The sequence below is a fragment of the Amphiura filiformis genome, chromosome 4 (assembly GCF_039555335.1).
Source record: "Amphiura filiformis chromosome 4, Afil_fr2py, whole genome shotgun sequence".
NCBI classification, from domain to species: Eukaryota; Metazoa; Echinodermata; class Ophiuroidea; order Amphilepidida; family Amphiuridae; genus Amphiura; species Amphiura filiformis.
This window is the reverse complement of record NC_092631.1, coordinates 83,718,208-83,744,538: the sequence shown is the minus strand read 5'-3', so window position 1 is coordinate 83,744,538 and position 26,331 is coordinate 83,718,208. Positions and strand designations below refer to the sequence as shown.

At 35.1% G+C, this 26,331-nt stretch overlaps 1 protein-coding gene across 1 annotated transcript; it reads right to left on the bottom strand.

Annotated features, from left to right (window-relative positions):
- Positions 1–728: 728 nt before the first annotated feature.
- LOC140151544 (soluble calcium-activated nucleotidase 1-like) lies at positions 729–20,422 on the bottom strand. Its single transcript, XM_072173926.1, has 3 exons — positions 19,334–20,422; positions 10,748–10,951; positions 729–3,305 (listed from the first exon to the last, which is right to left on the bottom strand). Exons 1-3 carry the CDS (start codon positions 19,944–19,946, stop codon positions 2,935–2,937), a joined length of 1,188 nt encoding a protein of 395 aa, XP_072030027.1. The 5' UTR covers positions 19,947–20,422; the 3' UTR covers positions 729–2,934.
- Between the last annotated feature and the right edge of the window lie 5,909 nt (positions 20,423–26,331).

Here is a 26,331-nt window from a genome sequence, read left to right as displayed (position 1 = left end):
TAATACCTTGATCTTATTAGGAAATGAGTCAAGGAAGCCAACAGTCAATATTTCCAAAGGTCTTGTGGTTCTTGAGTAAAGGCCAATAATATATCTAAACAAATAATATACCGTATTCATTCCAATAAGCGCCCATGCCCCAGGGTATATTCAATTTACTAAAGGGTACCATTAATGTTGAAGTGACAGATAGATGTTGATATAGTGATATAGCTGGAGGACTACACATCCGGTGTAAACTTGCAATACATTTTCTACATCAGAAAAGCCACTAGAACGTCTCAGGACCCTTTTATAACATACATAAATTCATCTCTAATAATCGCCCCTCACAAAAAATTAGGTAAACCAGGTAAAAAAATAAGCTCCCACCCAAAATGACTTTGTTAAGCGCCCCCGGCGCTTATTGGAATGAATACGGTAATAATAATAATAATAATATAACCATGCTTGTAAAGCGCAATACACAATTAAGTTTCAAAGCGCTAAGACAAAAGGGCTCGGACATATTCTCCAATAGTCATTCACATGTGGTAGAAATGACCTCCCTTACATCAAGAATAGTGATATCCTTTGTAGAACCCATACCATTCCTCTTGTGTGCCAGCTTTATTTGTCTCAATGTTTTAGTGCAACACCTCTAGGGCGTGCTCCCTTCTGACCCGCCTTTATAGTAAAACTGCAAACATGTATTGATGCATGATCATTCTAGAACCAATAATAATAAAAAAAAAAAAAAACCTAGCCTGAGTATCTAATACATGTATATAAAATAAGACACTAGAAATCAGAAAAAAACACCACAGCAACACAAACATAAATGTGACAAAACAGAAATAGACCTACATGTAGTATAACAAAATTAAAGAAACAAACAAGATATACATATAAAATCTTCTATCTTATATTACAACAAAAAAGCTGAATTGTGAAGGACAAATAAATCTTTCAACTGATAAACAATTTTCTAAACTATCATTTACCGTTTTGTTCCTAATAAGCGCCCCTCTCTATTAAACATCCACCCCAAAATTTTCCAAAATGAAAACTGAAAAAGCAATAAATTTACCATTATTAAGTGCAAATATAGAAAAGAATGTTAGATAATTCCTAGGTCTGACTAGATATTATAAGAAATTAATTTCTCATGATGATAAGCCATTCCTCCTGCAAACACAGGTCTTAAATTGGAATGGGTGGTGTTATTTTGGTCATTTAATGTAAAAACGTACACAAAAAAATGATCCCTAATATATGCCCACGCTTCATGAAATCTCACGGTCCATGGGGGATTATTAGGAACAATACGGTATATTGTGCTTCCCCTACATGTTATGTATTGTGCTTACATTGATTAATTCAATGTATGATGGGAGCTAGAGATCACTTTTATCTTTCCTCATTTAAAAAAGTTATGATGGTAAAACTGTTGCCACCATATGAAATATGTCAATTCCAAATGTTAACCCTACATTTTTTAAATAAATCTGTTATACAAGTATTAGTACAGGGTGTATCAAAATGATTGATTCCCGTCAGCTTTGTTGTCTAATGAAACGACTGGTTCTTTCAAATTCAACATTAGATCCTCTAAAAATGACTACAATTTATAGTTTAATGATCTTTCATAAGATTTATAGTCTACAAATAAGGCAGATATTTTCAGCCCATAGTACCAATCATTTTGATACACCCTGTACATCTAAATACACGTAGGTATAATGCTATTCTACATCAATATGGTTTTAAGGAATAGATCTCCCATCTGCCTGGACAGAAATGACCAGAAATGCAAGTTAGTTTAAATATTTTATATTTTATATAAATATGGAGAAATATCAAATTATTTTTAAAGGTGCCCATATCAATAACACTAAACTTTTTTTTCTAATTTTTATTTTATTATGTGTCAAGGCTATTTCTTGATATAATACTGTTACAGCTCACTGAACACTGCTATTTTCACACATTTGATTTGGTGTGTTTTCATAGTAAGCAGCCAGTATTAAAAAGTGCTGTGTCATCTCAGGAGAATATTCTAGCAGTGCAGACACAAATTTAAAAAAAAATCAGCAGGTGTATTCTTATACAGTTTCTCTAGAGATTGTATTGTGCAATGGTGGGATACATTTTACTATTGTTAAGCCCATCCAAGCATGGCATAATGGGCAGAGCAGTTCCTTTATTTATTTAATTTGTTTCAGTGAGAAGATCTATGAAATGCTCACACAGGTTTGAGAAAGTACTCTCATAATATAGATACATGGAGGGTAAAGAATCTGGAACACTTCATAATATCTAAAAAGATTGTTGTTTTCTAGATTTATAATATCAATTATGAAATTAAAAGTTTGATTCGTGAAGTGTTTTTTTTCCAAATCACAGCAAACACGAAACATTAACATTTTCCTAAAATTTCAAAAAAGGGTTGCTAGAAACACTCAAATGTCAAGTTGAAAAATATTTTCAAAAATTGTGTTTTTAAAAGTTGCCACAAACATAGTACTTATGTGTTGCGAGATTTTTTTTTACACTTTGTCAACAAATATTTTAAAACAACAATTTGACTCAATGTGTTCAGCATTTTCGTAATATTTAAATAACCTGAGATTAAAACTACAGTCCAACCTCTCTTATCTGGCCATGAATGTTTTGAAAAAGTGTGGGATGAGGCTGTAGTTCGCAAAATGCCCCTTTAATGTTTGATAACTTGTTTTTAAAGCATTTAAAAAGATATGTTGTGTTTGCTGGGATGAGGATTCTACCTTCACTTGTAGGCCTACATGTATGATGTTATTTTCTTTATGCCATAAAATCATGACAACTCATGTACCAATAACATGAAGCCATCTCCATACTGAACTGATATCCTACAACCATTGTGGTTAAGCACAACATATTCCAAGATTCAGAATTGATCAAAATATATAATAATTAAATAAATTCTATTCCTTCATATTTTATATCAGCAAATTTGGTATCTGGAACTAAAATGATACCATCTAGTGTAAACACTGTGAAATATGTTGCTATATTTCCCCTGTCCTCTTCTGTTTTCAAGGCTACTATCACATTATCATTAGTCTCTGGAACAAACTTGAAAGACGAAAATCCACGTATAGGATTTACTACACCAATTTTAGACACAACTACGTTTTTGAAGGAGCTGTCACACTTGAGGATAAGGTTGGTGGCGCGGTGTTCATCTTCGGTTTCATCATATCTTTCAGTACTAGCTCTGCGAGGAAGAAAGAACCAGCTTTGATGGACATCACTCCAGACTCCTGATTCATGAATCATATATCCTGTGAAAAACAAACAAACAATAACACACACAATTATATTACCAGGAAAAGAAATAAATTTGTAATTCTGGCATTTTGACACCTTAATGAAAAAATAATTGAAAAGAATATAACACCATTAATAACAGGGTTCGATTTATGTAGCAATTTTCAGCAAAAACATCATTTAGGTGAACAGATGTTGGTATGTTATGCATATACACCAGGCACAAAAAGAAACTCGTCAGTTATATTCATCCTTGCTGTTCAATAATTTGATACTTTTGGATTATTCTGAAATATACATTTTGTTAATTGAACTTTGCTTTCTCATTTGACACCCTGTTCGTGAAAAACGAACAAGAATTGACCAAGAAATGCGCCTCCAAAGCCTCAAACCCCAAAATCAAAAGTTGCATTTTCAACGATTTTCAATGGGAACGCATCGTTGTATTGCACACAAGCACCACGGGCCAATCAATAAAGCACACAGTGTAACAGGCACAATGGAATCGTTAAAATTGCAACTTTTCATTTTGGGGTTTCAGAGTTTGGAGGCGCATATCTTGGTCAATTCTTGCTCAATGTTCACAAACAGGGTATCAAATGAGAAAGAAAATTCTAGCTAACAAAATGTATATTTCAGAACAATCCAAAATTATCAAGTTATTGAACAGCAAGGATGAATATAACTGACGAGTTTCTTTTTGTGCCTGGTGTATATGTTTACATTGTAACACTTGCTATACAAGCTGAAATTTGTAATGACCAAAATGGGGAGCATTTTGCTCTGCTACCAGGTAAATCGAACACTGATTAGTAACATTTAAATTAGTTCCTGCCTGTTTTTTTTTCTTTTTGCATATTTTTATCATCAAGAAACAGAATATCTATACATGATGCACTTTATTCTTTTACATCATGCACCAAATTCATGTTATTATTGATTCAGGTACATATGGTGCACGGGATATCATATCTAGGATTTAAATTTGTTGCTGTGTGCAAAACAAGAGCACCACTGTGCTGTAGCTCATTTGTTATGGGTTATGGTCAGGAATACCATGCATAGCTATGTATAGCCATGCATAGCTATGTATAGCCATGCATAGCTATGTATAGCCATGCATAGTTATGTATAGCCATGCATAGCTATTGTGACCAAGCTAATTATGTGCACCAAAGATAATTAACAAATATTTTGTATTAAAGTAATATTTAGGAGGAGTAGTAGTAGTAGATAAAGAAACAAATGTGTGAAGGCCAGTGATCAGTGGCACTATCCATCCATTCATAAACATGTACAATAAGCCTATTGAAATGTTCCCTTCATAATAGGAGAATTATGATGGTTAGTGACGTCAGAAGAGTTTGTCATTACTTCTTTAAGGACCAGGTATTTTTACTGATACTTTTAACATAATAACTATTGTTTTATTTCCAAGTAACATTTTATGACCAACAATTGTAAAGGCCCTTTGTTTCAAGATTATGTAGGTGTGTCATCCCACACATTTCTTGCATCATCATCATCATGTGCACAGGAAGTAATTATTAATATTCAATTATGTAAACTAGCGGGATACCCGCGCTTCGCGCGGGTCCCCGCTAGATGAGTAAATGGGAGCGTTCACTATAACAGGAAGAATCATTAAAAAGGTACATTTTTATTTATCTAAATCTGTCTCCTCCTCCATTTTCTTTTTTAGTTTCTTCTGCTTAACTTGTGATTTTCCGTTTCCATGTTATTTATTTATTTATTTAACCCCGTTCCGATTATTTTCTAAATCTGTTCTTTCTTACATTTCCCTTAGCTTCTTTTTTTATTTGCTGCTTGTGATTTCCCGTTTCGATGTTTTCCCTGTTTCCATGTGATTTCCCGTTTCCATCTTTTTCCCGTATGTATTACGTCCTCTAATAGCGTGTCTGCGGACGTGTTCACCCGTTATCATAATCCCGTCACCCGTCCATTTACCTTTTTGACCTTTATTTTTCCTTCTTTCCGTATTATCATGTCCACTGGTATCTGGCTCGCAAGTCGCGTGGCTCTGCGCCGTTTACGCGCGCATTGGCGCCGACGCGCTGCCGGCCAGCTGCAGTGACGCATAGGCTGACAACCGATTTTCATAACAAAAACCCCGTTTTTACCCCTATTTTCACTGTTTTTGCAGCCAATTCTTGATCGTTTTCAACCAAATTTTCGCATTACCGTCTAGGTATATGCCTCGATGTCCCGTATGAATTTGGTGACATTTGGATCGAAACTGACGGAACCTTTAACTTTCATACCCGCACCCCCACAACATTTCCCTATTTATAGTAAGATTCATTTTGTTAGACTGACCATTACATCATTGTTAAAGATTAGTTGCTATTGGATGAAATATTAATAAGGAGGTTGGACATGTATTTCCCCCGGTATTTCCTCTCCAAAATATAAGATTGATACTTTTGTAGGATAGAGACACTAAACAGTTAACACTTGGTACTAAACAGTTAACACTTGGTACTAAACAGTTGACACTTGATACTGACAACATGTACATAGCATCTTAATAAACTTCAACTTTGGGTCGATCCCTCAACATTGGACTCTGTGTTTAACTCTTCGCTAATTTCCCCATACTACTTAAACGCCCTGTTACACTATGTACATGTATATCCATGCATAGTTATGTATAGCTATGTATAGCCATGGATAGCTATGTATAGCCATGGATAGCTATATATGGCCATGTATAGCCATATGTAACAATGTCATAGCCATGTATAGTCATGTATAGCTATCTATATGCATACAGGGCTGCCAACAAAAACACATTTCAGTATTCTCAAACCTCAAAATCACCATAGTGCTGTGATCAAGCACAAATCAGCATTTTGAAAATATACTTACCGTTCTCAAGATATTTATTTATTCAAGGCATTTATTTATTTGTACCCTTTGCTTGTCAAGTATCCTTTGATTTTATTTTGTTTAATACAGTTTTGTTTGTATATTTAATGCCTTGGATCACCATCTCATAGATGAGTGCCACTGATGTAAAAGCAATTTCCAAACTTGAAACTTAAAAACTACAACACTTTCATGGTAAATGCCATGCATAGCTATGTATAGCCATGCATAGCTATGTATAGCCATGCATAGCTATGTATAGCCATGCATAGTTATGTATAGCCATGCATAGCTATGTATAGCCATGCATAGTTATGTATAGCCATGCATAGCTATGTATAGCCATGCATATTGCTATGTATAGCCATGGATAGCTATGTATAGCCATGGATAGCTATGTATGGCCATGTATAGCCATATGATGTAACCATGTCATAGCCATGTATAGCCATGTATAGCCATGCATAGCTATGTATAGCCATGGATAGCTATGTATAGCCATGGATAGCTATGTATGGCCATGTATAGCCATATGTAACCATGTCATAGCCATGTATAGCCATGTATAGCTATGTATACAGGGCTGCCAACTTTGAAAAACACATTTCAGTATTCTCAAACCTCAAAATCACCATAGGGCCAAAAAAAAAATATTGTTGTGTTGCCCTCAAGTGGAAAAATGGGAAATTTGGGTAGGACAGTCGGATTATTTTTTTTTTTTTTTTTTTTAACCTACAGAATAAAAAAAATCCCCTCAAATATTAAATAATGCTTGTTCAATTAGGGACATTTGTCAATTTTAACTTCTGGATACCTGTTAGACATCAATTAAAGACTAGTCTTACAATAAAATATTAATTTTAAGTGAAAAACATTTGAGTTTTTGAACAAATCTGTAAAAATCATCATTCAAAAAAAAAAAAAAAAAAAAAAATTAATTCTGATTTTTCAAGATTTTTTGCCTAGTGCTGTGATCAAGCACAAATCAGCATTTTGAAAATATACTTGCGGTTCTCAAGGCATTTATTTATTTGTACCTTTTGCTTGTCGAGTATCCTTTGATTTTATTTTGTTTTTAAAATACAGTTTTGTTTGTATATTTCATGTCTTGGATGCACATCGGATAGATGAGTGCCACTGATGTAAAAGCAATTTCCAAATAAAAACTTGAAACTTAAAAACTACAACACTTTCATGGTAAATGAAATGATTTAAAACAAATAAAATAAAATTTTGCACACACATCTAATTTTCCTGACTCCATATTTTCAAACGAGTGCCCCCTTCAGAACAGGGAAAGGCCACTAGCCTAGTGTTTACCCCCAGCACTTCCCTGTTCAGACTTTCTGTTTGTCTGTTTTGTTATGTCACAGAGGGGTTGTCATGGTCCCATATACTGAAATACTAGGCACTGAAAAAGTGCTAGTCAAAAGGACATTTCACCTTGAGTAAATGTTTACATAACTGATTGGGTTTAGTGACTGGTCAAGATGTGTGATATAGGTGTAAATGAGTGAGATGTTTGTTCATAGTCAGGGTTGCCAACCAACAATTTGGTAGCCCAATTAGTTCTGAATATGCACTATTTGGGAGAATTTGAAACACTATTTACTCATGGCTCGTGCACAAAAGTAAGGGCCTATAGACAGCACGAGCCCAATTGGTGCTTTATCTATTGACTTGCCGAATGTAAGGCAAAGCAACACTGAAAAGCAAACATTGTAGCCGCACTGAAGCAGTAAAGTTCAACATCTCTTTTACAAAATCGCCAGATCAAGGAGTTTGTACAGTGTTTGTAATATGAAAAGCACCACAAACAGTCTGCATAGGAGACTATGCCATGAAATTTGGTAAAAATTTTTGTAACAAAATGCTCCAAAAATGACACTTTCCGTCCGAATTTTCCTAGCTAAATAAGTAACAATCATGAACAATCATGCAAAGATCGCCGCCTCAAATTACCAGATCCATTGCTCAAACGATGTAGCAAGAGAAAGAAAAAACATACAGAAATCTGGACTATGCCTATAGTTCATTGCGTTACGCAATGAGCTAAAAATGTGTTTGTATACAATCTTTGGAAGTCCAATTAAGACTTCCCATTTGAATGTAGGGCCTATATGTAAAAAACAGCGACACTTAATTTATATTAAAGACCCATTCAGTGATTTGCTCATCTGGACGATCGTAAAAATCATCAAAATTCAGGTTTGGGTACCTTTGTCATTGTCATAGATGTGCTAACATAGCCTGTTAGTGGTTCAGCCGAAAGCCGTGTATTTTTGACAGAATAAGGCAATTTACATAGTAATTTATATACTGACAGTATATAAATTGGCTACATGTAGGCGTATTTGAATGGGGCTTCAACATCATCAATACCACTGTTTTCTTCATTTGTTGCCAAATTTTTCATTTCAAAAATACCAAATGACATCTGTATGAGAACCTAAACTGGTTCCCGCAATTTATTGCGAATTTGAACCCCTGTTATCCTTCACTTTTAAGCAATTATAAACAATTGTATTTTTTTTACTTTTGCACTGGGATTACTGCATGGGCCTTTAATTGATGGACTCTGGGCAGTTATTAAGGCAGTGTTGAAAAATTATAGGTTTATGCAGCCCTTGGCAATACATATGTGGTTCTAATGAAGGTGGCTCCAACAACAAAGGTTTGAAAATAACAAAGAAAATGCAAATTAATTAATTAATCAATAATACTAATAAATGTGTAAATAAAAAGACACAAATCATACCATACTCTATCACCCTAGCTACCAAGTAAGAAGTTCAGTGGTGATTGCATGTACAGTGGATTAATGGCCTTTCAGGTAAAATATGCAAATTAGCTTATTAATATTCTGAAATATGCCGATAACCCAACACAAAACTATACAGCACAAGAGATGATAATACTCTATCATCCTGTCAAGTTTAATATAAAATTGGATGGATTAAGCATACCATACATGAATTTATCAGTCGAACCAGAAGTTTCAAATATCGTATTAATGAGACAAATTCAAGCACAATATTTGACTCTAGAAAGACTGATAAATTCATGTCATGAGAAAAATCTATCAAATTTTATAATTATTAATAGCTTTCAGAAATATGCAAATGCAGCTACTGTCCGAATATGGTAGTGAATAGAGGCAATGCAAACTGTGACAGTAAAGAGTATAAAAATGCGTAATTAAAATTGAGTACAGCTGACATCTGCATGAAACATTTTATTTAAATTGGCCATAAATAATTTTCCTGGTCTAGAGTATGCTAACATCCCTCAACCAAGGACAAACTACATTGTATTACATGTATAGAAAATGTACAGTTTAACCTAAATTTAGAACAATATGGATAAGCAATAATAATGCTGTCATCAAGCTTAAATCTTAATTTATAATTAATTTATAACTACATACATACATACATACATATTGAGCATTTATAAAGCGCTGCTACATAAAGAGCGTAGCGCTACAAGCAATATTGAAGGTGGCAAAAGGCCAAAGCAAAATATATACAGAGCAAAAATATAAAAAATTATACAAATGTGTCTTAAGAGATTTCTTAAAAACAGAAAGTGATGCAGATTCACGGATATTAACAGGTAAACAATTCCACATTCTGGGAGCATTATAGTAGAAGGCCCCGCGCTCAGCAGATTTCAGCAGTTTAGATGTATTGTGCTCTGTCAGTCGTGTGGTGTCAGATGCTGAGCGCAGTCCAGCTCTACCAGGTTGATTGAGAGTGATACAAGAGGAGATGTAATTGAGAGCCATATGATTCAGGCATTTGTATACCAATAAAAGTACTTTAAACACAATTCTATTTTCCACAGGCAACCAATGCAGTTCTTCCAAACATGGAGTTGCATGATCTTGTTTACGGACTTGACATATCATCTTCGCAGCCCAGTTCTGAATGCGTTGAATACGCTGAATGTCAGTTTTATTTGACCCTAGGAGCAGTCCATTGCCATAGTCGATTTTAGACAAGATGAGGGCACGGATGACAAGATGGCAAGTATCACGATCAAGATACCTACGTATCCTAGAAAGGTTTCGAAGATGATATATATGTCAAGCTACAGCAAAGGTTTGTAATATGAGCAGACAATGACATGGAAGAATCAAATATAAATTGCGGATGTTATCAGATGGATTGATTAACATATCACGAAAACACAAAATGACACAGGACCCACAAAATGTTTCAGGTGGGACGGAGTGGCTACAAAGAACTCTTGTCTTGCTGTCATTGAGCTTGAGCATATTTCTCCTCATCCATTTTGTGACAGCATCAACACAGCAAGACAGGTTATCCAGAGCAACCACAATGGAAGAAGGATCCTTGGGGTTAAAATTTGTGTACAATTGTATGTCATCTGCATACATGTGAAAATTCAAATCGAAAGATCTAACTATACGACCAAGTGGTAGAACATACAAAGTAAAGCCAAGTGGTCCTAAAATAGACCCTTGTGGTAAACCAAACTCTAAAGACATAGGGTCTGAAAGCACACCATTGATTAACACACTGCTTGATCTACATGTATGTACCTGGATATGGAAATCCTGCTGTATTCCTCATGGCATTGTAGTTATCCACCCAATCAAGATGTTGTAGAGCTCCACTATGGCTAACAAGCTTCACCCATTGAGGGAAGTAGTTGACTAGTTCACCTGTAATTGTTGTCCACTCCTTGCCCAGCCCACCTACGTACATCAAATGGTCTTTCACAGCCATCCATTCTCCCTTAAAACCTGTACAAACAAGAAATATGATTTTCTTACATGAGATTGAGAATCAAAAAATTGTACCCTAAAACACTGTTTCAAATTATAAGCACTTGTCCTCTTATGGCCAAATATCACTAGGGGCAACAATGATGAGCCATGATCAGTGCACTTGATGTATATATTTTACCTAAATTCATGATTAAATTTATCTTATTTGTGCTGCACTTATGAAGGTCTTCTCATCAATCACAGTTTATTTGTAAGTTATGTGGCATGTGCACACAAAATGGATCAGCAAAATAATGGGTATTGCACTTTTTTAGTAACAGTTACTCAGTATAACTCAAACACAAGTCTACAACATAAAACAAGAAGAATCTTTTCAAAAAGACAGTTTCACGGTGTATAGTAATTTTTTCCAACTTTCCATTTTCATATCTACAATGTAACCTACTCTGCACTGATCTTACAATAAATTAGTGATTTGAGGCATAATGATTTCGTCAGTTGGAAGTAATTGAGTAATTCGCCTGTATCAAAATATGCAGTGTATTTTTCATGCAGTAATATGCACAGCCTTGTATCACAAAATAAACAACAGCATTGACCTTACCCACCAATCAGTATACAAATATTAACTGTCTATGAGTGATGATGGTGAAATATAATCACGGTGAAAGATGTATTGTTCCATTCCACGAGCCGGCACGGCGAGGGGAATGGAACAATACATCTTTCACCGAGGGATTATAGTTTGACCATTACACAAATTTCAGACAGTTAATATTTGTTTTATATCACTCATGCATAAATTCTATTACTAAACTACTATTTGAGGTAGGAAATACATTTTTTCATCAACATAACACCATGTTTTGCCGTGATATACTTTACATTTTGGGGTCCACCCCATAACTAAATCAGCGAGTCCAAGAGTCAGGGCACGGCTTGGCGCAGGCGAACTACGGCAGAGCACTATGATGGTAAAGACTATCACACGGAGAGGGTGATAGTAAAAATGATAAATGGTAATCAACCAATGAAATATCTAGAATTTATGCCTGAGTGATATAATAAAGCCTATTATAATCATGTGATGGCTCAATCCAATAGTAAACATACTTAGAAAAAAAACAAAAATATAGTCCTGGCTGCGATTATCTCAATACAAGATAAGATAAGATATGCTAAAAAGTTCTTGTCATATGGGGCAGGATTAGATAAAGGGATACAAACCTGGGTATGAGACATTAGGAATTATTTCCTAGCCTCTTAACCACAGGGTTGATGGGCTACAATAGCTATTCAAGACACAGTATATGTACATGTTTATAAACTGTGCATATATGATGTGGGTTCAAGTAAGGGAAATGTTCATTCCATGAACAAAATTCTTGAAGCAGCAAACCAAATTTCACAAAGTGGACACCATTACTAACGTTACCTTCAAATGGTGTCCACCCGGTGGTAACCAACATCTTCCCTTCTTAAGGCTATCAAAATACTTGTTTGCTTTTCATTAGGCCAAAAAAAATAAAAGGTTCGTCTCAAAGCTTGCGCGCGCGTTTGTAAAATCGCACGATTTGACAAAAAAGAAATGCAGAAATTTTTTTATTTCCAAAAAAAATTTTTTAGTTTTTCCAGAAAAAATCGTAAAATCAGACTTTTTTATCAAAATACCATGAAAAAAAGTCGGGAATAAAAAAAATAAAAAAATCGCATTTCGCATTTGTTTTTAAATTTCTCGTGAGCTTTGAGACAAACCTTTTTTTTTTTTTTGGCCTTATTCATTATTACATGTAAATCTAAACATTATTGCACCAGTCTACATGTAATACATGTAGGTGTAGTATTGGCTTCAAACATCATGATGCTTTGAAATCGTATACGGCAAGTACTTCAAAATCAATTGCCATTGCAGTGTGGTATTTCCGTGATAAACTACATATACTATAAGCACGCTCGTAATATCATTATGCATTTAAAGTGTATTTTGGTCAATCATACATAATAATGCTATTCTAATTTAATTATATTGATTTAATTGTTATTGCCTACATGTATTGATATTTATTTATACCATTACCAATGACTCTTGTTTACATTTAATTTTATTAAATAAATAAATGTAGATATTTATATAGCGCTTTATGCTGTAAACAGCCTCAAAGCGCTTTACATTTATTCCGCCGTTATTAGAATATGTCGGAACCACGTTTGCTGCCTACAAATGGCGCAGGGTTCATCAGTACAACGACTGTGACTACCCCTAACAGATTCCCATTGCACCTGGTGGGGTGAAGCAAGTGAGACAAAGCGCCTTGCCCAAGGGCGCAACACGGTGGCGTGACGGGACTCGAACCCACTCACGTTAAGCAAGCTCTCCGATTATGAGTCCAAGGCCGTAACCACTGAGCCACCATGCCCTCTATACTTTGTTGAGCTGTTAGTATCACTTGTATATTTGATGTTGATGATTGATGAAAATAAAATATGAACGAATGAATGAATAAATCATCTCAATTCTCAAGTGCTTAATATTTTTAACAAAAAAATTATTGCTTTCCTCATATATACTGATTATAAAAATATTTATTTTTGCTGTATTTTCATTTAACCCATGATGAATGGATGAGATACAAGATTTTGAATAACTTGTCACACATATTTTCAATTCCAGAGAATCATTACAACTTTCTCCATGTGTAAATTTAATGTTAAAATCCCAGGACAGACAGTTTACATTAAACATAATAGGCTAGGTTCAATCATTTAAAACAATTTGGATGAAACTATTGATGTATTCAAAAATCTATGACTTTGCTTTTAATTTTTGTTTATATCCAATTTAAGATGATAATGTACTTGTTTTTGTTTGTAATTTATATGTTTCGTATGCTTTATTTTATCTCCACGACCCCAAGGACCTCCATGTGGAAAGAAAGCTTTCTATCCTACCCTATTGTATAAAATAAAATTGATTGAAATAAAATAGATTGATCGATTGATATATCTGACCCCGGAAATCAGGTGGAATAGTTTCTTCAACAAATCTTTTATCAGAATGATTAGAAACATTATACTCAATTGTAAAAATGCCAATTCCTCTCCCAGGAGGGGAGGGGGGATTGGAAACTAATTTCCATTTCCACTAGCCTTAAATCAAAACATGTATGTACATATTGACTGCTCAGTGCCAGAAGTGGGCAAGCGCAACAGCTACATGTACCATGTGTTGATGAGTACATAATCTTGTGTGTAAATTGCCAAATGTTCACAGGACAGCTATTACAAATGTGACTTACCCACTTCTGGCACTGAGCAGTAGGTTTACATATTATTTAGAACTGTGCAGCTGTATGTTGTTAAAAATTATCACCAATTAATCAAGGCATTTTCTTGAACTTGGAAGATACAAAATGTATGCAATTTACACTCATAGTCATACACATTAACACTCTAGAGCAGACGAGGTGTGAAAAAACACACTGGTCAGAAAGAGGAAATTGTAAAAGATAAATTACTAAACAAGAAAGTGGCAAAAATATGGATGCCATACAGGTCAAAATAAGACAAAAAAAAGATACTTGGAAATTTGACAATAAAAACGTGGACCAAATCAAATTCCCGGGAACTTGGGTACCAGAACCCAACTGTCCATAAAAGGCACAGGTTAGGTCATATCTGCTATGTTTGCAAGCTTTGCCCTGGTTCACTAAACTTGCATGAAAAGCCCAATGGCACCAATGAGGTCTACCACAAGAATATATTTTCACAATTGCTAATTACAACTGTTTGGATAAATAAAATTGTCTGAGTTTAAAATTCACATTCCACAATTTGACTTGATCATCAGGGGAATTCTTTTTTAGAACTTATATCAAATCAACAGGATTTTCAGCAAGTTCCACATTGACCCTCTTGGAATTGGCTGATATGCTCTTTTGAATGTATTCCCAATATGCCAAAATGAAGAAATCCGGCAGAAAAAAAAAAGTGAATACTTTGGTTGCTAAGGGACGGCCCCACCTAGCAACCATAAACATCTCCATTCTTACCAGCTACATACATGTGGGGACATTTTTCCCCCTTCAATACTTGGGGTGGGTCATTTTGTCACATAAATTAATGAAAGAAAGACCCCAGTTATATCAATTATGTTCGACCCATATGTCCTCTTCACATTTACAGGATAAAAGGAAAAAAATGTATTGTTTCTCCGCAGGGGGTAATTAAAAAAGCGTTTTATCACATTTAAGTTGGCCAAGGTGCTTTAACCCTATTAAAGAAGTGCTTGTTAAAGTTAGGCCTATTGTTTGTGGCAGGTTAGAGCCCAGTGGGAGTACTCAAGAGTTACAAAGAAAAAAATCCTGAAGCGCTTCATTTAGATGAACAGTGCCCTCAAAGTTGAGATTTTCCATTTTTGGCCCTATTTTAAGGGGTAATTTGGGCCTGTGGCACTACATCTATTACTCTACTTTTTCATGGTGTTAGTAAAGCAGGCAGTCTATTTTCAAAATCTATAGTGCTCTGTTTGTATTTAAAAAATAGATTTTAGGCCTCCAAAATCTACGAAAAACATAAATATTAAAGAATTTGAGACCGCTTGTTTTCACACCAATCAAAACCTCTCATGGTGGATTACCATTTCCTTCAATATAAAACTTTGATAACAGTTTGATACAGTTACAGGCAATGGAAACCCCATAATAAACCCTGTATTCTCTGTGATGGGGAAATTGCATGCTATTCAGTGATTTTGGAAGCCTAAAAATCAATTTAAATAAAAAAAAATATACAAACAGAGCACTATAGAGTTTGAAAATAGACTGCCTGCTTTACTAAAACCATAAAAAAGTAGAGTAATAGATGGAGTGTCACAGGCTCATCAATTTTCCCCTTAAAATAGGGCCAAAAATGGAAAATCTCAACTTTGAGGGCGCTGTTCACCTAAATGAAGCGCTTCAGGATTTTTTTTTTCTTTATAACTCTCGAGTACATTTGTGTACTTCCATATCAAAACGATGCACTTGTCGGCTGCTACATGTGTCTCATTTTACATAATAGTTAGGAATAAATACCAGACTCATCTCAAGTGGAGGTCACCTCAAATCATACCAAAGTCACTTGATTTAGGAATACAGAGAACATGTTCCTAAACTATGTGACCTGGGGATGTTTTGAAGTGACGCCCACTTGAGATGAGTCTGGTATTTATTCCTAGCTATTATGTGAAATGAGACACATGTAGCAGCCGACAAGTGCATCGTTTTGATATGGATACATCCATTAGTACACATTTGTACTCCCACTGGGCTTACAATGTAACCTGCCACAAAAATAACTTTATCAAGCACTTCCTTAATAGGGTTAAAGCACCTTGAAAGTACCATCTTAAATTACTAATTGTGAGAAAACGCTTCTTACCCCCTGAAGAGAAACGATATATATTCTTTTACCTTTTATCCTGTAAATGTGAAGAGGACATATGGGTCAGACATTATATAATTGGGGTCTTTCTTTCATTAGTTTATGTGACAAAATGAAAAAAGGTCCATAATATAAAAATGGCAATGTTGATGGTTGCTAGGTGGGGCTTTTCCTTAGCAGCCAAAATAGGGTCAATGTGGAGGCCTAGTTGAATTGACATGGAATGGCTCACAAGCTGAGAGACATTTAGCAATTTACATTGTTTTGACTCATTGTACAGGGTGACCTTGAAGTTACTTAGGGTGGAATAAAAAAATTCTGGATAAAAAAATGGATAGGCCTACTTTAAAACGTAATGCATTACTAAATTAAAGGAGTATTTCGTGATCCTAGCATCCTCTATTTATGTCATTTTTCATTAGATATCCACGAAAAAACCTATTCCCAAAATTTCAGTTGATTCCGATTTTGTGTTCGGGAGTTATGCATGATTATGTGTATTACACTGCTCCATAGACAATGCGTTGTAATTTCGTTCTGGTGCACCAGAATGAAATTCAAATTTCACGATATCTTTGCTAAACGAATTAATCTGCAAGAAATATTTTGTACATACATGTAAACATGATGTAGTGCAGGTTTCCAGTGATATAAAAATCTCAACTTTTTTTGAGAAAAGTGGGGGGATGAGGATGTGGATCACGAAATGCCCTTTTAACTTGCTGCAATAAACTAAAAGTAAACAACATTTATTTGGTTAGAGGGGGGAGCCAACTGACTTTGGAAGAAAAAAAATCACAGCCGTTTGGTAAGCTCGGAATACTGGGTGTCCTAAAGTACCGTATGTTAGAATTTTTTACAAATTCAACATATTTTGAACTGAAACATTTTACCCGTAACCCGTACAGAAAAATTGAATCCATTAGAATTTAGATTCCTCATTCATTCATTCATTCATTCATATTTTATTTCCATAAAAATCAAAGACACAGTGTTCGATTTACCACCTGCATACCTGCACCAGTGCATGTAACATTCCCTTTGTGCATGCAGCTTTTCACTACCTGCCTGCACGCGTGCATGTACGATTTTAGCGCTAGCGATATGACAAGGCCAATATACAAAAGTAAACAAGCAGTCAGTCCGATTTGGAAAAACCCAATCTATTTTTAGCGCAACATCCTGACCAGGGTTCCCGTTAAGGTTTTAAAAATGTGCGTCCGTAATGACGCAAGTTTGCTGACGAGGTTGCAAAAACTTGCGTCCAGACAGATTTTTGTGCGTCCATCTGAAATTCACGATTATGACGATACACACGTACCCCGGGTCTACACCTCATCAAATGCTGATTGTTAAAAAGTGCATTTTCGCCGTGATATTCCATCTCCATTCGCTATGATAATTTTTCTCATTTCTGTGTCAGTTTTGGTCCGAAACGTGGTCAAAAACAGGTGCAAAAACATGAGCAAAGTCTGTCAATCTTGAGCAATTTTCGTTCGTACTTTCACTTCCGCGTTTCTATTTTTAAATTAACGTGCTGTTGATGCTACAAAAGCTAAAACACGCGCTGCCACAAATAATACGAAAAAGGGTTATCATTTGGATTTTGTCTTTAAAATTGCTTTTATTCATCGTAACAATAATACTAATAAAGGAAACCTAGATTATTTATGAGAAAATAAACTTAAAATATTAAAAATTGAATATTGTCAGGTTGTGATAAATAATTAAATAAACACCGCACGTTAGCGGCACGTGCTTGCTTGTAAACAAATCAATCGGGACTGATCAAACAGCTGTACAGCGATCGTTCGGAAAGCATGCAAAAAGTGCACGATTTCCTGACGTTGCATTTACAAATATTGCAGAATTTACTTCAATTCTCAGCAGGTGGGTCAAAATTTTGGGGCTTTTATTATCTTAAAAATATAAAAGAATAAAAATTTCTTATTTTTATCATCAATTAATGATAAAATTTCGAAGTTTTGTCTGCGTCCAAATCCATGTGACATGGACGCAAAATACTTGATTAGCCATGTGAATTTGCGTCCAAATTTGTAAAATACGCGTCTGGACGCAATGACGCACACTAACGGGAAGCCTGATCCTGACTTCAGGGCTGACGCAATTGACAATTCCCGATACCCCTATCACGTGAGAACTGTCACTTTTTTTCATTGACTTCCCTAGTCTTCTACACTGCCAGTTTGCGTCGGTCTGATACTCGTCGATCCTAACAAACATTCGCGATAGCCACATACAGTCTGGTCCGAGACTATGACTTCCCTTAGAGGGGCTAGCGTAATGTGACGTCATCCACCAATTCCCGATACCCTCGCACATGTCGAAGCTGTCATTTTCATTTAATTGAAAAAAAAAGAACCGGAATTTAAACTGTGGGAAATATTTGTTTACGTGACGGAAAATAATAATATCCAGCAAAAAAGGAAATAGTTCAAAAAATACTTGCATCATTCTGGAAATTGTGCACCTCGTCGGCGACTAGTTCTAGAACAGATGAAGCCACAGCATCCAGTGTTTTGGCTAAGAAATCGGCGAGTGATCGGCATAAAAATGACACTGACAGTGGAGCCGGGAATATTTATTACAAGCTTAACTGACAATGATCGTGATTCAATGTGATTTTATGTTTGCTTTAATTTTGGTGCATGCACACTTTTTGCTGTGCATGTAGAAATTTTGGGCTCCATGCACCAGTGCAGGTAGGAAAAAATTTGTAAATCGGACACTGCAAAGACATTACAAAAAATATAAACACGGTACATACATGTGTATGGAGCAAAAGGGTCTTTCCCTGAAATCAAATGAAATTAACAAAATAAATCAACATTACATAACATAACCAAAAAATGAATCCTTTGAACAGATTTCTTTTAAAGAAAGGCCTTCTAAATAAATTAATAGACCTTACTTGTGCTCTTGTAAAAAGTAAGTCAAAAATTTGAGGGTTCCTACCTTTTGTTGAAGATCCATCGCCATCAGGTAAAATCACCCAGGGTAGCACCTTGTCATCCAAAACTTGATACACAACACCTGTCCTATCATCAACAGTGTAGAGTTTGCCATTAAAGCATACTAGTTCTGATAGCTCCATTGCACGATCCCCTTGTGCTAAGTGGGACTGCAATGCAATTTCTTCATCGTCAATGTCAACAGTAACAATGTTATTGGACGATGAAATAGTTAGGTACCCTTTCTTCATGTATGCAACCCAAGTGTGACTTGGATCTTCAAGTTTAGAATTTGTATCTAAATCAGTTATCATACCTATTCTATATTTTCTACCTGTTGAAGTTCTTTTGACGGGAGACATTGGATAAGTTGTATTGTATGCAGACGATGACATGGTAAAACTACCACGAATAATGTTTGCATTCCCCCGATCAAATAACACGCGACTTTCACCACCAGAAGCTTGCTTTGGATTTGGTAACAAAAGTATGATCAAGAGTACAAGAACTATCAGTACAACAAAAGCGACAACTTTTGGTCTAAACCGCATGACGGACGTACCACCATTGGATGTGTAGTGGATGGGAGTACGGACATTAGTTTTCCATTCATTCATTTCTGGAGTTGTTGAAGATTGCACTTTTTTCTTTGGTTGAGTTGTGTGTCGATTATGGAGGTTGTTATTAGCTCCTGCCAACTTGTACAATGTTGCTTACCATACCACAAGATAAAGAACTGAATTGAATTCCTGCTCAGGTCGAGGTGATCATACACTCGAACGACGGTCTAAACGATATAAAGAAAGCTCATGAACTTGTGAACTCAGAACTTGAAGTTGATGAAAGCTATAACTATTTTTCACGCACTGCACGGATCATATCTACATTAAGCTTAAAACATAATATATTATACTCGATCTGTTCACCTATTGTTGAAATCACTTTACGACGGCATACTTTTTAGACTGACCATGGCATTACAGCTAAACTAGCATTACTAAGGCAGAAAGTCATCACTTACAGAACAGGCAAACATGCAGTACACGTATGCATGTTTCATGGGTTGGGCGCACCGGTAGCGCCATTGAAAAGCCGAAACATCAACAAAGCCGTAATACTAGATTTTATTTTAGTAATTTCTTATAAATTAAGTTTTTTGGACTTAAATCTGTATTTAAGTATCGAATGTAATGAGTATTTCAATAGAAACATATATAAAATTAAATATACTTAAAAAATAAACTATAAAATGTAAAATATGTGAAAAATGTTTGAAAAATTTTACAAGGAATAGAAACTTAATATGTATTTACAATTAACCTTTGACCTCTAATTAATCGATATTCTCATTTTATTGCTTTGAAATTAGTACAATGCTGTAGGGCAAGTTGTAGACTATTCCCAGCAGGCGGATTCCCAGGGTATAAATTACCCCCGGAAATTACCGAGTTAGAAAACTTTTAAAACACTCAAACGGCGCAGTGGTGATGCATTTTAAAATTGCATTTTTGCAAAGCTACGCTGCATATTCACCTCATTTTTTTCCAATCTTTGCGATTATGAAGTCCAAAAATGAGTAAAAAACAGAAAATACGCCGACCAGGGTCCAAAAATACTGTAGCCTACGTTTACTAAGCTAGCGCGTAGGCATAGGCATATTAGCTTAACATCACTGTTTGCTCTCGTATGTTGAGCAAATAAGATGAGGCAAAAAAAAAAGAAGAAAAAAAGAAGCTTTTAAAATGATTAGACATTGAAAACAAATCGATCCTTTCCCACTTGCACTAGTTAAATTAAATGAGAATTCTTTCAAACCGATGAGAATTAAACAAAAACTATGAGATTGAAAATTTTCTCATGAGGCCTATCGCATATCTAGGAAACTTTCTCATCCAATTCAAATGAATGAGATTATACTAAATGTCAGCAACCTATCACATTGTGTTAAATTTTCTCATTAACAATGTGTCAGGTTATTGACACAATAATTACCGTAGTAATTCTCATTCATTTGGATGAGAAAGTTTCATAGAAATGAGAACATTTTCAATTCTCTTAGTTTTGTCCAATTCTCATAGTTTTTAAAGAATTCTCGTTTTAAATGTCCACCAGTGTAAGCAAAGATGCAATATAATACAAAAAGGCATCAACACAGAAACATTTGAACAATTTGAGAAACGTGAAAACCATCACATGGACAAACGTCAAATTATACAAAACAATGGTTGTTGTACCAAATACTAAATAATATTGACAGTCATGAAAGTTCATCTGTGTTGGTATAAATCATGATTTTGATTTAAACTTTTGATCCAAACACAAAGAATTAATTCGTAACCTCGGAATTTTCAGATGGTACTACATCTTTTATCAGCGAGTGAGTAACTTTTCAGATGGTACCTGCCGGGGGTACCTGATACAGTAGCTTACAGTCACCCACTCGCTGATGAAAGATGTAGTACCATCTGAAAATTCCGATGTAGGGATTAATTCCTTGTGTTTGGATCACTGAAAAGTTTAAATCAAAATCAACATTGACAGTGTTTTAGCTCAGTTGATATCCTGCTTTTATTCCTTTTATTTATGAAAAAATGGTACACATTTTTATTTGACCTGAAATTCAGTGATGTGAACAATTATTTTAATTAACTTAATTTAGTAAGGAAGCTGGAAAAAGTAACAACAACAACAAAAACAAAAAAACAACAACAACAAATCAATCAAACAAACAAAAAACCCAAAACAAAATAAAACAAAACTATCAGGAATTGAACCCAGCTTCTTGGAACATAGGGTAGGCCTATACTGGTGTTATCAACTGAGCTAATAGCTTGAAGCAGGCCTATGTACCATTACAAAGTGTTTTGGTGCATAAAATGTATTACAAAAAGGATAAAAGTGATTAAATTAATCCGCTACTTTTATCGCTAATTGCGCAATTTTATGAAAAGCAGTTGGGCAACTTCGCGCAACTTTGCAAAATGTTTAGGCAACTATGGGCAACTTTACGCAACTTTGCGATTTGATCAGTTTCAAAAACAAATCTGTACATTAATGATTTTCACATAGGCCTAGATGTTGGTAACAGTTTTAATCAAAAATCAGCCTTTCTTTCCAGACCGTTTCCGATGTACCAAATATGTATTTACTTTAACCAACACATCTTAATCCAACACATTTTAATTAAATAACTTTCATTTTGTAGCCAAGATTTAAGTGATTTGAATTTTTCAAACTTTTTTTTCACTCAAAAGGAGTGATTCTCAATATTTTACAATCTTTTAGTGATTAAAGTTAGGGGCAAATCCTTTTCGATTAAATTTTCAGTAGAAAGGATTGATTTTCATTGTTTTTCAATCTTTTGCCGTCCCAAATTAGGTAGGTCCTTTCCAGTTGAAAAAAAGATTGAACATGTGACACAATCTGGTCCATGGGGGCCAAATGCGGCAAATTTGAAACTGAGATAAAGGTTAAAATATGGAGTAAAAAACAATAAAATATATAAGAAAATAGACATCAAAAAACTAGATATTTCGAGTAATGAGGGACCGTTCACAAACACCTGTTGGGGGGGGGGGCTGAACTGAAGCAAAAAACAATTCTCGCGAAAAAAATTCGGGGCCCCTTTACAGACCTCAACAATTACAGCCCCCCCCCCCCCTTTTTTTGACATGAAAATTATGGGTAAACCCCATAGAAAAGCATATAAACTCAATTTTCCGTAAAATTTTGTCGACAAAAAAAATCACAAAAACTGCATTTTCAACCAAAATATCTCAGAACACGTCACTTTTCAGAAATGCCAGCCGGGTAAAATGTTAAGATCAGAGTAGTGTGTAGATAGGCCTACATTTTAACACCATTGGAAGCTTTGTCCAAAAATGTTGCACGAAAACCTCAAACTCACTAGTATGAGGTCTCTCTAAATCTTAAATCATGGGACTTGTTATTGTTATAGGTCCTATGTATTTACATGTATAAAAGTGGAAAAATCCAAATAATATGTATTTTATGCTGAAATGGCCTATGGTTTCTGAAGGTCATAGGTAAAAAATATGAGTCCCAGAAATATGTCACTGTTAACTTTTTCAATTCAAACATCCAGCTCAATACATTGATATATACATTTCTTGTCAATAAATTTTCACTCAAAAATAGCGTAAAATGTCCATTTTTGGCAAAAAATGATAACATTCATGAAAAAAGCACGTTTTAAGTTAGCCCAAATTGTGCCTCAATATGGTATGATGGAATATTTTTGTTCACAAATATGAAATATTAATGAGCTCTATTATTCAGAGCAAAAATATAGGTTGCAGTTAATTTTGTTTTGAAGCTATGGCTACTTTAATATTTGACATATTTGGGGAAATGGGAAAAGAGACACACACAAAAAAACACATTTCATCCAAAATATCTCAGTTCGTCACTTTTCAGAATTGACAACCTGGTTAAACAGATAAAGAGGACTCTTACGATTAATTCTATTCGGCTGTCTCTTTTGTTCAAAACTGTTGCACGGGATGTAGTCACAAAGTGCAAACATGCTTATTTTTGACCGCCATATTTGAAATATTTTTATCTTCAGTAGATAGCACCACTATCTCGTTGAGGAACAAAATGACAAAATGCGTTTAATTTGAGTTATGTTAAAAAAACACATGGGTTCAGAAAAAAATTACAACACTTGGAAATGTTAATTTGATCTTTGGTATATCACCACCATCACAATTCTAAAAAACTAAAAGTCTATATATTTCGTTCAAGAGATTAAAAATATGCATTAAATTTGAGCTATATCTTCAGTAGATAGCAAAAGCGCGTGATTTCTATATAAAAAGACTCACGTTACATGACCAGAAATAATTGATTGAAATAAATAAAATACCGCCTTACCCAACTTTTAATTAATAATATGCAGATTGGGAAAAAAATCATTTTAGAATGTTTTGCAGTCAGTTTTCAAACATGTTTCTAAAACGTTAAAACGTTTTATACCCTTTATGTATATCACCTATATAACCCGACATCGTTTTCTATGAAACAATTTGTGTTTGCTGGGAGTCTGTCGTTGAACTCCTTAAATTTGTAAAATCTTGACCAGGCGGTCTATATAAAATACAAGTAATAATATTTTTAATCGACTGCGTTTCGCACCAGTGTTTGAGCAATCCTTGATGTACGGCACAAATGTATATTCAACGCCATGTTCAGCATGTTCAGTGTTTTATGTGGGTGAGGATGTGACAGTGCCGGATTTAGACTTTTGGGGGGTCCTGGGCCAAGCCAAAATTTGGAGGCCCCAAACTCACTGTGAGGAAGGCATGTGCACTCAAAGCTACTCAAGTGGCCAAGATTTGGTTTATGAAGAAGATCGATAGTGGCACTGGGTGCCGAGAGGGGGACGAGTATATTTTGTTCAATGACATTTGCGCGAGAAGCACGTGAACAAATTTAAATCTAGACTAATCTGGCCCAATGGTTAATCCGGCCCTGGGATGGGAGGCGAAGGGGTGGAGGAGAGATAGAGCTGGCGAAAGAGCATGGTATATGAGAGAGAACCATATGGAAATCAAGTAGTGTTTATAAGAATTACCAGTATTATAAATATGCTAGTAATTAGCTGAACGGGCAATTTTACCATCTGGAAAAAGTACATCTCAGCAATATTCATAATCCTACCTCGTATTTCCAATTGCTGCAAATATGTTTATAATATGACCTGGGTTTAAAAAAAAAGTAGGGCATCATTTATATGGCTATCATAAAACTGGTATTCAATCAAACCAAAAGCCAACAATGATCTGCAGCTGCGGCCATTATCAACACAGAACTCAAAATGCTTTACTTCTTGTTACTTGTGATCACTTTCGCTATTCTCGATAATGGTCATTTTTCACTATCGTCAACAATAATCGAAAAGTCCAGCATCGACTTTCAATCCGTTGTTGAACATGAGCTGCATAAGAGAGCCAACGTTGACGCTATTGACGACTTGTATGACGCAAGTAAAGTAGTTAATCACACCGAGGAACAGAAGCAAGCTATTGTTGATAAACACAATGAATTCAGAGGGCCCATTCCATGTCAAGTCCAGGGATGTGCACCGCAGCACCTCTTCAATTTTTTTCTTTTTCTGTGTGGTGGTAGATATTGATGAAAGTAAAATCCTGAAAATTTGAGCTTCATACTCCATTTCGTTTTCCCGTGGCATCAATTTGAAATTTAGAGGGGTCAGCGTAAAAAATGTGTCGCAACGCGAAAGACGATGTTTGGAGGTCCATAAATGTATAAAGGGAACCATTTACAACTTGGAAAAGTATGTATCCTGGGGTACTTATTTGTGTAGAATTCAAATCTGGCATCTCCCTTTACTTTTAAAAAGATATAGGGCCCTCAAATGTCAAAAAACTCCAAAAGTTTTTTATACCATTTTTTTGCCAGTCAGAGCCCTTTGAGGACATTACTCTTAACCAATATTGAGCCTATTAGAATATTTTAGCTGAGATATTACCCATGCAAAACCCCAATTGTACATTTTTTGATTTTGACCAAAACCAATGTCAGGCAATCCACCATAAGGTATGTTGAAAATATGTTCTTGATCAACATTTCTGAAGATATTGATTTGACTCGATGGCTTCAACACAGTAGGTTTGCATTCTCCATAGAGTTGTACATAAGTCATTATACATGCGAAATCAAAAATGTGTACAACTCTATGGAGAATGCAAACCTTTACTGATGTGTTGAAGCCATCGAGTCCCAAAGCCAATATCTCTCAGAAATGTTGAGGCAAAATGTCTGACATTGGTTTTCAGGGGGGTCAAAATGTACAAAAAATGTACAATTGGGGTTTTGCATGGGTAATATCTCAGCTAAAAGTATTCTAATAGGCTCAATATTGGATAAGAGTAATGTCCTACTAAAGGGCTCTGACTGGCAAAAAAATGGACAATAAAATTATTTTTACTTTTGGAGTTTTGACCCCCCAAAGTTGGT